The sequence below is a fragment of the Eurypyga helias genome, unplaced genomic scaffold, assembly GCF_000690775.1.
Source record: "Eurypyga helias isolate BGI_N326 unplaced genomic scaffold, ASM69077v1 scaffold32945, whole genome shotgun sequence".
In the NCBI taxonomy this organism is placed as follows: Eukaryota; Metazoa; Chordata; class Aves; order Eurypygiformes; family Eurypygidae; genus Eurypyga; species Eurypyga helias.
The window spans coordinates 2,074-16,414 of NW_010252594.1; the positions used below are offsets into that span (position 1 = coordinate 2,074).

Below are 14,341 nucleotides of genomic sequence, written 5' to 3' on the forward strand. Positions count from 1 at the left end.
ATAGGTTCCTTGTGATTGTTTTCCATCACCTGGATGTCAGAAACCTGAAGCTTTTGTAAGGGATCTTAGCAAGCCAGGGAAATAGTGGATAGAGCAGAAACAGCTATATTGATAAACTTTACTGGTTTGGAAGTTGTGAAAGTGGTTAGCATCATGAGAATAAGGACCCCAGAGGTGGGGTTATTTCAACCTCTGAGTTTTGTCAGACAGTTCTGCCTGGTTTTATTATATATTGGTTTTAATTAAATTAGTTTTGTACATGAATTCTTTATATGAATTAGACATGGACAATGTATTTCTTAAGTATTTTAGTATAAGAATATTTTTAAAAAAATTATTGGTATTTCTATAAAATGTAGGAGTAAGAAAGTGAAAATTGTCAGATTGAGTAACATACAGGTCTCTTTACAAATGTCATAACATGATTTATGAAAGAATTCATTATTCTACTTAGAGGGCAGCATCTTATAAAACAGTTGTGATGCCACTTAGGAAAGTTTGAATATAGAATATATAGTTGCTGGTTAAAGTTCTAGATTATCACAGCTCCAGAACAATGTTTTGAAAGCAAATACATAGATGATAGTAGTTGGATGTAGGATTGAAGTCTTACACTAGACAAAGTGACAGTAAATAGGCAAGTATAGCATAAGTTGTTTTTCTCTGCTGTGGTAGCTTCTGTATACATAAACCAATTTTGAATTATCCGAATTGAAATGCCTGCAGTGTTCTGTCAAAGCTATTGCAGATATGCATAAGGAAAATAAAGCTGCAGCAAACAGATGTGGCAAAATCCGAAGTGGCACTCCAAATGAGGCTGCTTTACTGGCCCTGATGGAGAAGACTGGATACAACATGATTCAAGAAAATGGGCAAAGAAGATTCGGTGGTCCTCCACCAGGTAAGCATTTCTTTTGAGATTACAGCGTTGGAGTTTATTTTCTGTAAGGAGTGCTACACTCAATCAGATTGAAAATTTGTGTATCCTCTTGTCCTGTATCTTGGCAGTGACCAGCAGTAGATAAAAAAAAAAGGAGGATCCTGATATGCTTCTCATTTTCCAGCATTTTGAGATCTCTTGTACTATGTTGAACATTTGCTTTTGGTGGATGTCACAGCTCAAAAAGCAGCTAAAGTTGACGAGTAGCAAAGCAAATGTGGAGCTGAAAATACTGAGTGCGTTCCATATGACTGAGAACAGGCTTGAAAATGCTTAGTGGCACAGGAGGGAAAACCAGGTTGGTGATAGCAGACATAGGCTACTTTAGCTTCGCTGGTACTGCCTCATTTTGTTTTCAGAGCTGACTAATCTGTTTTCCGTAGCTAACATAACCTAGACTCCTCCCCCCTACCCCTTTACTCTGAGAAGAAAAATTGATGTGATGAGCTTCTGGAGCTTTTATCATTCATTGTTTGTGTTTTTAATAGTGAAGTACAACCGTAAGAGTTTATTATTCATGTGTTACTGTTCTTTCCCTTAATACACTGGAAAACAGAAATTGTTGAATGTGTATCCATGTGTGAACAGAAAATAACAGTTGATAAAAATCAGAGAATAACAGAGATTGTTTTGATGCTCTAAAAACTAGAGTCATCATCTTGGTTAATTGTTCGGGGTTTATTGTCACGGTGCAAGCAGGAGACTTAGGCACCTGAACTAGAAAGTTATTGCTGCAGTGAAAACAAATTCTGTCACCAAAATGTTTTTCTATATTCCCAATTATATTTCCACTACAATCATTGACCAAAAAAGTAGAATTAAGTCCTGCAGTATTTGTAATATGTACATTGCAATTTGGAAACAATGGCTATTTGATTTAGTAAACACATTTCAGGATATTACTGTACTGGAAGACTTAGCATTTAATGCACAAGATAAAACTATTTCAGAAACATGTCTGATACTGTGATTAAGTAACTTTTAGCAATAATGAATCTCTTCAAATTGCCCTATCCCCTGCTAAAATACTTTTGCTGAAACTGCTGCTACAGGTATAGTTTATGGAAAAGTAGTAACACTTACAGGTAGTGCCAGAAAAAGCCTTTGTTCAGCACTTTAAATTTGCTTTCCAAAGAAAATTTAAATGACTTTATTTTTAAGATAAAGGGACTGATAAAATGTGTTTATGTTTGAAGTTGGTGCAAGGTTACTCAACTTTAATCTATACTTAAACTGACTATTTTCCAACATTCATATATCTTGTGCTGCGAAGGCCAAAAGTATGTGAAATAAGTGGATAAACCCCAAATGACTGAATTTGTTATTGAGTGAACACGCTGGACTGGAGGAAGAGGAGTAGTTCAGTAGATACAAATTCTTTTTTTTCCCTAACTTCTTTTTTTGTCATTATTCCCCTATTCAATGGTTAAAATTTATTTCCCAAATAATTTTGTTCTTCTCAGTCATATGTTAAGAAAGTAAGTGGCTTCTACATCATTTAGCTTGAATTCTGCTTATCTTGCACATTTACTTTCTGGTCAGTTATTATTGCATTGAGCCTGATCACTTCTTTTGGCTAAGACACATTTTCAGAAAAGTATCTGGGCTTGATATTTGAGAACTTTAAAATGTGGATTATCTATTCCTACGTTTAGCTTGTTAGAGTGGGTAGCATCGTTCATGCTGAATTTGTGCTTTTTTTTCTAGTCCAATAGTTTTCTCAGATTTTCTTGATGAAGTAGCTAGTACCTGTAATTCTCTGTAATAACGCTCTGTGAGTTACCTTTATCTTAACATTTGTTACACTGATGAGATGAATCAAATGCCTTAAATCTTCATGAAGCATTTATTTTGTTTCGAGTAATTTTTCCAGTGTTGTTGACATCAGCAATGTACATGAATTTTGTGATTAGTCCTGGTTCTATCACACGGATACAGTAACTCTTTGTGGGTCAGATTATGGGTTTACACAAGCAGAAAGAGGAAAATTCTTTGTGCTGCTGTTTCAGTTCATTCTCACTTGTGGCTTTGTGATCCCATATCTTTATAACTCTCACTTGTATTGCTCATTGCTATATGTAGCTATATGTAGCTGCTTCAAAATTACTTCTCTTTGGAGGTTTTTCTGTCTAAAATTATGTACCTACTTTTACTAGCATATATAAAATAGCCGAAGAAAGCCCTATGAAGTTATTTTGTAAATGGCACTGGAAAAAGAACTGCAGGGCATCACTGACTTGAGGGCTCAGCCTGTTCTTAAATTATTTAATACATTTTTTACATTAGAATTATGATTTTTTTAGTTAGAACATTAGGCAGTATTAAGTGTATTTGTTTTGGCAATGTTACACTTATTAATTAAATTTATTAATCTTTTCTGAAACTGGATATGTTTGGTAAGGTTTATCTTCCACAAATGTTTTCATTGGCATTAATTACATACCTCTCCTCTAAATCTGCATGCATTTTCATACTTGTTTAAGTTGGAAATTACTCTAAGTTACTATAAATGGTTTTCTAGGCCAGATGAGACTTGAGTGTTTGAGGTGGCTTGTAAGACATTACAGTAACTGTAAGTGAAGAATCCTATTGTGAATTTTGCTCGCTTAAGATGTGGTTTCTATAATCTTGTGTTGCTACCAAAGGAGATAGTCTTACTGTTACTGTCTTGTTTATCTGACTGACAGACATCAGGTCTGGCTTAAAAGTACCCTAAAAAATGATTTTTTTTTTTTCAACTTCAGTTGGCAGTCGCATAGTTCTTGTTCAGCTTATGCCAGTTGTGGAAAATGTATCTGTAGAGCGTCTTTAAAAAAAGAAAAAAAAAAAAGGGGGCACAAATTGTTATTGTTTTGTTTGGATCCTCTGTGTAGGTATTGATGCAGACATAATGATGTCATTAGGTGTGTAAGTCATGGAAGAGAATCTGAGATGGCATGGATCTCAGTAACAGTGGGAGGATTCTAATTACAATGTTGATTGCATTTTGGTTACTTGAACTGCTGCAAAGAAAGTAATCCCATAATCTGTTGTTCAGTGATGAATCAAGTGGCCAGTCAAGGAAACTCTGGTCAGTTGTTAAGGACTTGAGGAGAGGTGCTTTTGGTTAACTGTTTCTGTGTTTGCTCTGTTACATATATGTCACTCCTTGGCAAATGCGGCACAGACCATATTTTGTTTGTCAGGAGTCATAACTTACTGCCACTGGGAGTAGTGTGCTATAATGCTAAACTAGTGTGCAGCTTTGAAATTAGAAAGGTGGCTTTTTGAATGGTAGGTGGCTTTTACTTGCTGAGAGTTACTGTTTAATTAGTTAGCAGACTGAGGATGATGGTAAAAGTTTGTCTAGTTAATAAACATACTTTGTTGTTTAATTTCATGACTTCAAAAGCTCCTAAATGGTGTACTGTTGGTTTTTGATTTTTTTTTATGTGGGTAACCGACTGGTACAATGTGAGTGATAGCATTACTGGCTTGCAGACTGTGCCACTTGCCATGTCCTGTCAGACCTTAGCTGAAATGGTCATAAATGTGTTTAAAGCTGAAAATCACAAAGAAGTTGAATGCTGCGTGGAACGGAGCCAAACGTTTTCCTAGATAAGCCATGGCAGTGTGGCATCAAATGCATATCAGTTCTGATGCCTTGGTAGCTTCCCTGTGTGCCTTGTAGTTCTTGGTGTACAGCTTATAGATGAAAATTTACGCTGTGAGAAGGCAAAAATTTCTCAATTCTGTTAAATTTCTTGTTCACGAGTAAATTATGTGCTCTTTGATACTTAACCTGAAGGAAAAAAAATTAAGTTAATTACAAAATCACCTAAATATAATTTTTTTCTCAACTTCAAGTAAAATAAAATACATCATTATCTTCTTGTTTTAACTTGTCAACAGTATTTTTTTTCCACCTTGCCTCCTTATGCTCTGCATTTCATAGTAGTACTTACTGGCCAAATTTTGTGGTTTTTCACCACCTTTCTACTCCTTGCTTTCTTCCTGATGAGAACCTTTCTTGTCAGAGCTTTAGAAAAAGCTCTTAGGTATGATTTAACTGTTTGTCTGCCTGATTTAAAAATAAAATTGCAAAAAGGAAAAAACCAAACCTAACCAAACACACACACACCCCCCAACTAAGCTTTTTTTTTCATGCATGTTTTGGGAAAATGGAGTGCCATATTTGCAGACTGTAACTCCACGTTGAACATACCTTTCAGCGTACATGGCAGAGATATCAAAGAGTGTATGAATGTCCTTGCCTTAAGGACAGAAGCATGGATCTTCTTGTAACTTTTAGATGTGAACTAGGCTTGTTCAGTGGATTTTTTTAATTTCATTTTTTCCTACCACCAAGCTCCAACCAGTGAAAACTCTGGTCAGTTGTTAGAGGAAAAGTGTTCAATCTTTTTAGCTATTGAAGAAAGGGTGGCTCCATATCCTACCTTCCTTAGGGAAGTCCCATTTTGGTGGTTGAGCAGAGAAGGTAGAACCAAAGTGTTTTGAATGATGTCAAGGATTTAAAAATTACTGTACTGAGGACCCTAGCCAAAATTTCTTAAAATATGGGCAAGTAGTGCAGAGAAACATTTGCAACTTTATAATGTTTGAAGAGAAAATAATGTTTCTCAGTTATCACCTATCAGTTGTGTTAATAACTGATATATAATTTTAAGGGGCAAAAAATGATTGAAATGTAGACTCTTACAGCAAACCTGTTAGTGTTTTAAATAATGCTAGGTTCAGTGGGTTACCAACAGATTCCAGTGAAAAATCCAGGAGAAGGAATTTAAAAAAAAAACCTCCACAAATCAGGGGCTTATAGCATTTTATAATATAGACATAAGAAAAATAATAAATAATGGAGGAGAATATGCTAGTTTTAAGTTAACACTAAAAATAAATAACTCACACCTCCAAATTATGATGGGTGGAAGTGTGCCTATCTGGCATTTGTATTAAGATTGTTGTTGATTAATTTGTTTTAAGGTTGGGAAGGTCCACCACCACCGCGTGGATGTGAAGTTTTTGTGGGTAAGATTCCTCGTGATATGTATGAAGATGAATTAGTTCCTGTTTTCGAGAGAGCTGGGAAGATCTATGAGTTCAGACTGATGTTAGAATTCAGTGGTGAGAATCGAGGCTATGCTTTTGTGATGTACACTACGAAAGAGGAAGCCCAGCTAGCCATCAAGATCCTTAATAATTATGAAATTCGTCCAGGAAAGTTTATGGGTGTCTGCACAAGCTTGGACAACTGCAGGCTATTTATTGGAGCAATTCCAAAAGAAAAGAAGAAAGAAGAAATACTGAATGAAATGAAAAAAGTTACGGAAGGAGTGATGGATGTAATTGTTTATCCGAATGCCAGTGACAAAACTAAGAATCGTGGCTTTGCTTTTGTAGAATATGAATCTCACAGAGCAGCTGCAATGGCTAGAAGGCGGCTGGTCCCAGGTAAGTCTACTTGTAATTAATCTGAGTTTTTGGGGGAGTGCCTGTATGTGTTTTGCAGGGAGTGAGGATCATCTTTGTTTTCCTGTCTTCAACGTATTTTGAGTTATAAAACCTGCAGTAGTGCTTTTTAGCTAAAGAGGATTTTTTTGTCGTTGTTTATGAATCAGGATTTTCTTGGTTGTTGAAATTTAAGCAGGTCTGAGAGTGAAAGAGAAGACGTCTCTTACAAACGCAAGTTACTGTAATTTACACCAAGATAGGTATTTGCTTGGGCACTCATCCAGTTTTCATTTGCATGCACCTAGTCTCTGCACATGAATTCTTTTAAAGCTGAGCTTAAGAAATACAATGCTTGGGATGTGTCCTTTATTTTCCTTCAGTGTCATGAGTGATGTTACTGATGTTTTGTATTTTAAAAATGCTTCAAAGTAGGTATTTAATCTTTTACTAGAAAATAATTTTAAGAGTTTAACAAGTAGAAGATGACTTTCTCTTGCGCCTTAATTTATGTTTCGAGGGAAGGAAAGCAGAAGGACTTAAATGTACTGAAAAAGGAGGGAATAGGTAAAGGTACGGTAAAAAAGGGAAATTCTAGAAGAGAAAGAAGTTAAATAGGGAGGAAATTAAACAGTATAGTTGAAGAAGCAAAGCCATTAAAACAGATAATACAGCATTGCCCTTGCTGAAATGAATGACAAAACTGCCAGTGTTTAAGGTTAAGGTATAGGCAAGTCTCGTGTTGGTTGCTGGCAGCGTTAGGAAGGAGTACCTAAGACATGTATGGGCCTTGCCAAGTACTGGGAGAAATATGACTAGATCATTGAATGTAAAATGAACTAGTTGTGTGATATACAAAATGTTGGCTTGAAATGAGTAATGAGGTGGAGTTTGGTGGGTTTTTTTAGTTTATGGTTTCATAGACTGCTGCAACACAGAGTAAAGCTTGTGCTAGTGCGTATACACTTAAATTACTTTTTCCAGGTGTTGACCTTATTTAAAGTGGTAATATTATTGAAGAGGCTCTGTTTATGAACTAGTAAACTAATACATTGCTTATAGTTGCTTTATATATGTGTGTATATACATCTCACAAAATGATGAGGTCTGTGTTTTGACAGCTTATGTTGCTTAATGAACCCAAAGAGTACAGATAGAACACTTCAAATGTTTTCAGAGTCTTATTTTCTTTAATAATTTCAACAGTTTACATGTTTTGCTTAAGTAGATGCGGGCAACAAAAAACATTTAATGGGGCATGCATTGTATTTTGCTTTTTGTAGAGGTAGTTCATAAGAACGATTTTGTTTTTCTTTGCATATTTCTGATTGCTGCAATGCTGCTTTGCTGTAGGAACATTCCAGCTCTGGGGCCATACTGTTGTGGTAGACTGGGCAGAACCTGAGAAAGAAGCTGATGAAGAAACAATGCAGAGAGTTAAAGTATTATATGTGAGAAATTTAATGATTTCTACTACAGAGGACACCATTAAAGCTGAGTTCAACAAGTTCAAGCCAGGAGTAGTTGAACGTGTGAAGAAGCTGAGAGATTATGCATTTGTTCATTTTTTCCACCGAGAAGATGCAGTTGCTGCTATGTCTGTAATGAATGGAAAGTGCATTGATGGAGCTAGTATTGAGGTAACACTGGCAAAGCCAGTTAACAAAGAAAGTACATGGAAACAACATTTTAATGGCCAGATAAGTCCTCGTTCTGAAAGTCTGTTATGGTTTCCTAACAAAGAAGAAGGTTATCAAAAATCCTTAGGGCAACCAGTAAGTCTTTCAGTTTGTCTTAATCGTCAGCCCAGTCCAGAGCCCCCTGAGGATGAAAGATGTACATACCTGGTTTTTCCAGGAGCAAAGCTTACACCAATTAGCATGTATTCCTTAAAGTCCAGTCACTTCAGTTCTGCAGCAATGCATCTGGATTATTTTTGCAATAAAAATAACTGGGCACCACCAGAATACTACTTGTATTCAACCACAAGTCAGGATGGGAAAATACTCTTGGTGTACAAGGTGATTATTACTAGTATGGCAGATAGTTCCCAGAGTTACTTCATGCCAGACAAACTCTCCACAACAGTAGAAGATGCAAAGGAGTTGGCAGCACAATTTACACTTCTACATCTAGGTAAGCATAAATGCTTTCCACTAGTTCTTAAGAACTGAAGCTAGAAAAGTTAAAGTTGTTCTTTATGTATATATCTTGGCTTCTGTGTGTATATCTATATAAAGTATAAGTTAGTCTACAGAAGAATTGTTTGTTGTATAGTCATCTGAGTCTGGCCCATCAGGTGAGAATACTGAAGAAACACTTACAAACATCTATACAGTGCAATGCTAGTGTCACTTTTGCTTAGCCTTATCTACTGTAATGATTTATAAGGAAGAACTAGATAACATGTTATGTGACTTAACTATAAGGTCATCTGTGTGATGATTATGGCGCTGGAAATTTATTTGAAAGGCTGTTGGTGTTCTTGGTTTATCGATAGGGAAAACAGGGGTGGTAGTTCCATGTTCTGGATAAATAAATAGGTTTCGAAAGCTTTTTTGATTCATCTTCATAGACATTTTTAAGGCTATAGCAGAGCATCTTTACATGGTTCTACATGTATTAATTTTGAATAAAGACTGCTGTCATTCAGGGTTTGTTCATTTTTTGTTCAAGCCAGAAAATGAGAGAAAATAGGGATACAGTTATTTGTTTCTTTCTAAGTCTAGAATCTTAATTTATATACATTTAGTGTCTTAAAATTTGAATGCAACTACTAAAAAAGGAGAAATCTTTCTGTTATGAAAAGCTGTGCTAAAATCTCTTCATAACTAAGAAGACAGATCACTGCACTGCTGACAGCATCATCCCTGTTGCTCTATAAAGTGAAAGACATAAATGATACAAAACATAACACTTTTGCCATCTAGTTCCTGCCCAGCATTTTTTCAGAACATTCAGCACATACCATTTAGAATACAGCAACTGATTTCTAGTGCCAGGTTGTTTAATTAGTAATTGCAGTCATCATCTGATCAAACTTCATCCTCAAAGAAATCAGAATTTTGGCTCTTTGGTACTGTAGGTCTCTGCAGGCTGTTACAGAGCTGTACCATAATGGTTTGAAAATTTCTTATACTTCCAGGCAAAGCTTTGTATAACTTATTCCACTTGTTCTTTTGAACAGTTTCTCTTCTGCTTAGTTAGCTCTTTTTCTGGCCTCTACATCTTGGTATAGTTGAAGAGATAGGACTGATCTTTTTAATGATGCAACTATTGTGCACCGTCAGCATCATTTCTCTCATCTGCTGAGTAATGTTCTTATGTATTTGTTGCATGGTTTCTTTCAGCATGACTAGATCAGTAGATAATGTATCATGAAATGGATTCTTGCTAGCCTTTTATAAAACAATGGAAGTATTTTTCTGAAATTGCGCAAAAAAAAAGTTTCAATGAATCCTAGAGGCAGTGTGTGTTGTGTGGTGTGTTTGGTTGTTCTTTTTTTTTTTTCTTTCTCTGAAGAATTATATTGGAGATGATAGGCTTGTTCAGATAATACAAACTAGTCTTGTCTAATTGAGTGTAGAAAGGTGGGGTTTGGGTTATGGGTGTTTTTTGGTTATTCTTGTTTTTTTCTTTTTTTAATTTAGTATTTTTTTAAATTATTATTCAGGATTGGAGCAATGCCAGAGTTCCTTGGTAGGGAGTGTTTAGTTTTTTTGGAGTGGTGGTAGGCAAGTTCTTTCCAAGTTTTTTATAATATCTAGGAAGTTCAAGCAGGTTGTGCTTCAGTTACTATTATTTATGTTTATTAGACTGCTGTGGGGGTGTTTGCACATTTTGGTTTAGAATACCATTCCTTCTTAAGCTATGGACTTCCAGGTTTGAAAGGAATGACATTCTGTATGGATACTGCCTACTGTGTGTGGGCCAGGCAGCATCTGAGATGTCAGGCTTTCTGATCCTGTACAGTGCTGCACTGGATGAGAAGCCCAGGGAGATTGTACAATCCTGTAACTAGTAATTTTCTGATGAGCTGTGCATGCATATGGGGCCCAGGACTGCATCCACAAGATGTGAAGCTTGATCCTTCTTTAGGAATGTAAGGAGGAGAAAAGAGAACAGATAAAGAAGTGTTTATTAAAATACTTTCACTTGATAATTTTGGCTCAGTGAAACTAAATTTTCAGGGAAATGGAAGCAGAAATAGTAACTGAAAGTTAAAGTGGAATCATGTGTTAGTGATTACTGCTTCAGTTTCTGATAAATGCTTTAAGACGGACACTTCTTTTCCTGAAAAAGGGCAGTCCCCTCCCCCCCCCTTTTTTTTTAACCCCCCTTCCCCCCCTGTTTGTTTTTCTTTTTTTTTTTTTTTCCCCCCCCTTTTTTGTCACTTGTTCTAGTTTTCGTGGGTTGGAAAAGCTACTGCTGATAGCAAACTGTTAAAATAGTGCTGCCATCCTTCTACTCCTCATACTGCTATGCAGCACTTGTTCTGGCAGTCTCTTGATACTTAGGCTGTGGTGAGTTTTGTTTTGGATGGGTTTAGTAGCAGACTTACTTCAGACTTGACTGTGATGCCTTTCTTTGCAATGATTGAAATGTAAACAAGCTTTTTCTTTATGCTTAGAATCTTGCTTCTCCTTGGTTTTGATTTTTGCAAAAGGTCTTAGAGAAGAACCTCCAAAAAAAGCCTTATACATTGTCTCCACTTCAACAGTGATATGTTTGTTTTGCCTTAGTAGGTCACCTCCATCTGAAAGTATCATCACCTGGTCAAAGTGATGACAATTAATTATTTTTAATAATGAAATAGCTAAGTGTCTGTGCCTGGTTTTGTATACTCTATGTGTGACATTTTACTGGCTGAGTATCTGTTTCAATTTTTTTCTAGCTAGGAAAATTAGGGCCCTACCTTTATAACCCATGCAATCTGAACACAAAAGGTGAAAAGGATGCTAAACTCGAAATAGTGGTGTGAGGTTCTCCTTCTTCAAAGAGGAATGAAGACAGCTTCAGGTTCTGTGCTTGACTATGCATACTTGCCCATTTTGTGGCTCACAGATAACATCATCTAAATATGTTTTCTCTTCTATACCTCTTTGAGAAAGAATTGCCAGAACGATTAAAAATATTAGACTAAGAAGGATTATTCACAGCTGTGGTCAAATCCAAAATGCAAACAAGTTGAAAAAAAATGCAGAAAGCATGCATTGAGATTATTTTTAATCTTTTCAATTATAGTTAGAAGTGCTATAGGGAAAACGTTTTAAGACGCATTTAAATTAACAGTATTTTAAAGCCTTTTAGCACTTCACTGTGCCACATGATCACAATTAATGTGATTACTTAGCAGGATTTCCAAATCCCAGGATTGTTTTGTAAAATCTGTCCACCTAATGGCCTAGTGCTAGTAATGCTGTTTTGTTACCTTTGAACTATAAAACGTTTTTCTTTGGCCCCTGTGCATTCTTGTTTGTGAGATTTGGCCCCACACAGAGCATGCAGAGCCCTATTTCAAAGCAAACCTACATGGCTGACTTTTGAAAGATACACCTTTTTCATGTTGATAACAACTCTTTTTGATGTTGGCATTGTAGTACTGAAACATAGCCCTAGGGAGTGTAGAAATAGGGTTCCTTTTCTGGGTCTAATCTATGGAAGTTGGTTTTGTTCCAACTTAATATATACACTATATTAATAAATATCTGAAGCTAAAGAAGAGTTGCTAAATGTGACAGAGGATCTCTCCGTCTCACTGAAGTGTCTGTTTTATGGTTTGGCATGTTGAATGATTGTTACGTGTTTTTTTTGTGTGTGGTTTTTTTTTTTTTTTAATAAGTAGCAGTGATTTTTGAGGAAAGTTTGAGTGTGTTTCTTCTTGGAAACAGCATACTGTAAGCATGAGTGTAAAAAGATGACACAAGGAGTAATTCCTTCTTGTAAGTAACTTCTCTTACAGGAACTTAATTTTTTTTTCCCACTTAATTTTTGATGTGTAGAATTTTGGGGTTTTTTTGTTTCTTTTTAAAGCATATAAGCAGACTGAGGTGAGTAAATGAGAAAGGGATGCTTTGATAGAATTCTAAAGTTGCATTGCTATGATTAACAATCTGAAAGCACTGGTTTTTTTGTGGTATGTATTTCTGTATTTACTTTCACATAACAGAATACTCAGTTGCTACTGCATATGGTAGTCCTGAACAGACAGCAGTACAACAATTAACCACTTGGTGTCACCTGAGTATTTGAAGACGATGCTTGGAGAAAATACAGAAAGCTATGACTTCACTGAAAAACTAATAAGTTATATCTTGAAGTTACTAGATAAATCATGAACAAATCAACAGAGTGAAAAGCCTCAGATTTGTTTAAATATATGGAAATTACGTGTGTGGATGCTCATTTGTGAAAAGGGGAGCAGCGCAGCATGTTGAGTTACAGAAGCTGAATGTTTGGGGTGGGTGGTGGTGTTAGGCAGGGGTGTGGGCATGGAACGGAATAGGAAAAAACCTGAATCACCCATAGAAGAAATTATTACCTTTTCCATTAACTTGACTCTCGTTTCAACACGAATGAGTCTGTGTCTTTAGAAGTTACACAACACCTTAGTGTTGTTTGCAAAATGGTGCTTGGCTGTTAAATGTCGTATCCAGTTAGAAAAACATGTAAGACTTCCTTCTCTTGCCTATCCTGGAGGCTGACAACATGTGAGGCAGCTCTAATTTGGAGACTGTATAGTTGTGCTAATGAACACAGAGCCTGTATTCCATCTGTGGTCCAGAAGCAGTGTTGGTGTAGAGTCAGTCTCAAAATAAGAGGCGTTAGTTATCATTCAGATCCTTTGCATCAGTAATGTATCTTTGTAGCTTATTAAGTCAAGCTGGCTCAACCAGATGACTTCAGAGTGTAGGCAGAAGAGAACTTGAAGTTGCATAGATGTGCTCTGGATTGAAAGAGAACTTCCATCTCCCTTTCTTTAGTAAGGGTAAACATCTGAGCCCTGAAAAGCATTCTTCTGAGGATGATAATTACGCATCCAGCTCCCATCCCTGCCCCCCTCCCAACACACACCGCTGGTGGAATTCTGCTGGTTTAAGCAAGTACCAGAAGATAGCAGAACTTCTTTCTAGTCCTTAACACCCTTGGTAGCAAAGACTGAGTCATGGGGCATTCTCTCTCTACTGAGTCAGACTTAAGGTAGATAGGGAAAAAGGGCAGAAGTCCAATAAAGTTAAGTTCCATTCCCAACACATAGAATGCATGTAGTAAATGGTACTGAAACAGATACGGAAATTGCTGGTTTTGTTTAGCAAACAGATGATAAGTGGCTATTGGTGGTGGGTTTTCTCTGAGTGATTTTTAGAAAGGCTCAGAATGTAGTATAAGATGTTCCTTAACAGTATGAATTTTGAAGTCTTAAATATTTATCAGTTAACTTACACATAATGTTTTTTTATCACAGCCCCTGAACAAGCATATATAACTTTGCGGTCCCTGAATTCAGCATAGTAGTGTAGCAGAGGTGAGTGAAGCTCTCGGATTTGTGTTTGGTGCAGGTTTTTGCCCACCCCATCAAAGACACTGTCCTAGGTATACTGTTTAACCTGTTTACACCCCTCTGAGAAGGCTTGTAGAAATACTCTTGTCCAGTTAGGCCTCTTTTTTCAAAGGAGGCCATAGCTGTACTGCTGTAGACCTAATGGATCACACAGTTTGATGTTCACATGCACTGCGCAGCACAAGGGAAGTTTCTACTCCTAAAATGACTCAGTACTTTTTTAGTTATTTCTGAATTATTTGCATTTCTAGCTTGGGTTTAAATCTGTGTTCAGGAGTGGAGTTGTTACTACACTGGTGACTTGGACTATTCCTTTGGGCAGTCAGTTTCATGTAAAAAACTATTGTCTCCTCTGATTTGCAAAAAGTGTTATTATTAACTTTCTGCATTTTATG

General features: G+C 36.4%; 1 protein-coding gene across 1 annotated transcript; it reads left to right on the forward strand.

Annotated features, from left to right (window-relative positions):
* Positions 1-750: 750 nt before the first annotated feature.
* Positions 751-13,897, forward strand: RBM46 (RNA binding motif protein 46). Its single transcript, XM_010152440.1, has 4 exons — positions 751-901; positions 5,921-6,388; positions 7,739-8,521; positions 13,851-13,897. The coding sequence occupies exons 1-4, from the start codon at positions 751-753 to the stop codon at positions 13,895-13,897; spliced, it is 1,449 nt and encodes a 482-aa protein (XP_010150742.1).
* The last annotated feature ends 444 nt before the right edge of the window (positions 13,898-14,341 follow it).

Bases quoted from the DNA above. Each gene is read 5' to 3' on its own strand.
- RBM46 (XM_010152440.1), top strand. From the start codon at position 751: ATGCATAAGGAAAATAAAGCTGCAGCAAACAGATGTGGCAAAATCCGA. The intron at 6,389-7,738 runs GTAAGTCTACTT...GCTTTGCTGTAG, and splicing joins TAGAAGGCGGCTGGTCCCAG to GAACATTCCAGCTCTGGGGC. The intron at 8,522-13,850 runs GTAAGCATAAAT...TTTTTATCACAG, and splicing joins ATTTACACTTCTACATCTAG to CCCCTGAACAAGCATATATA.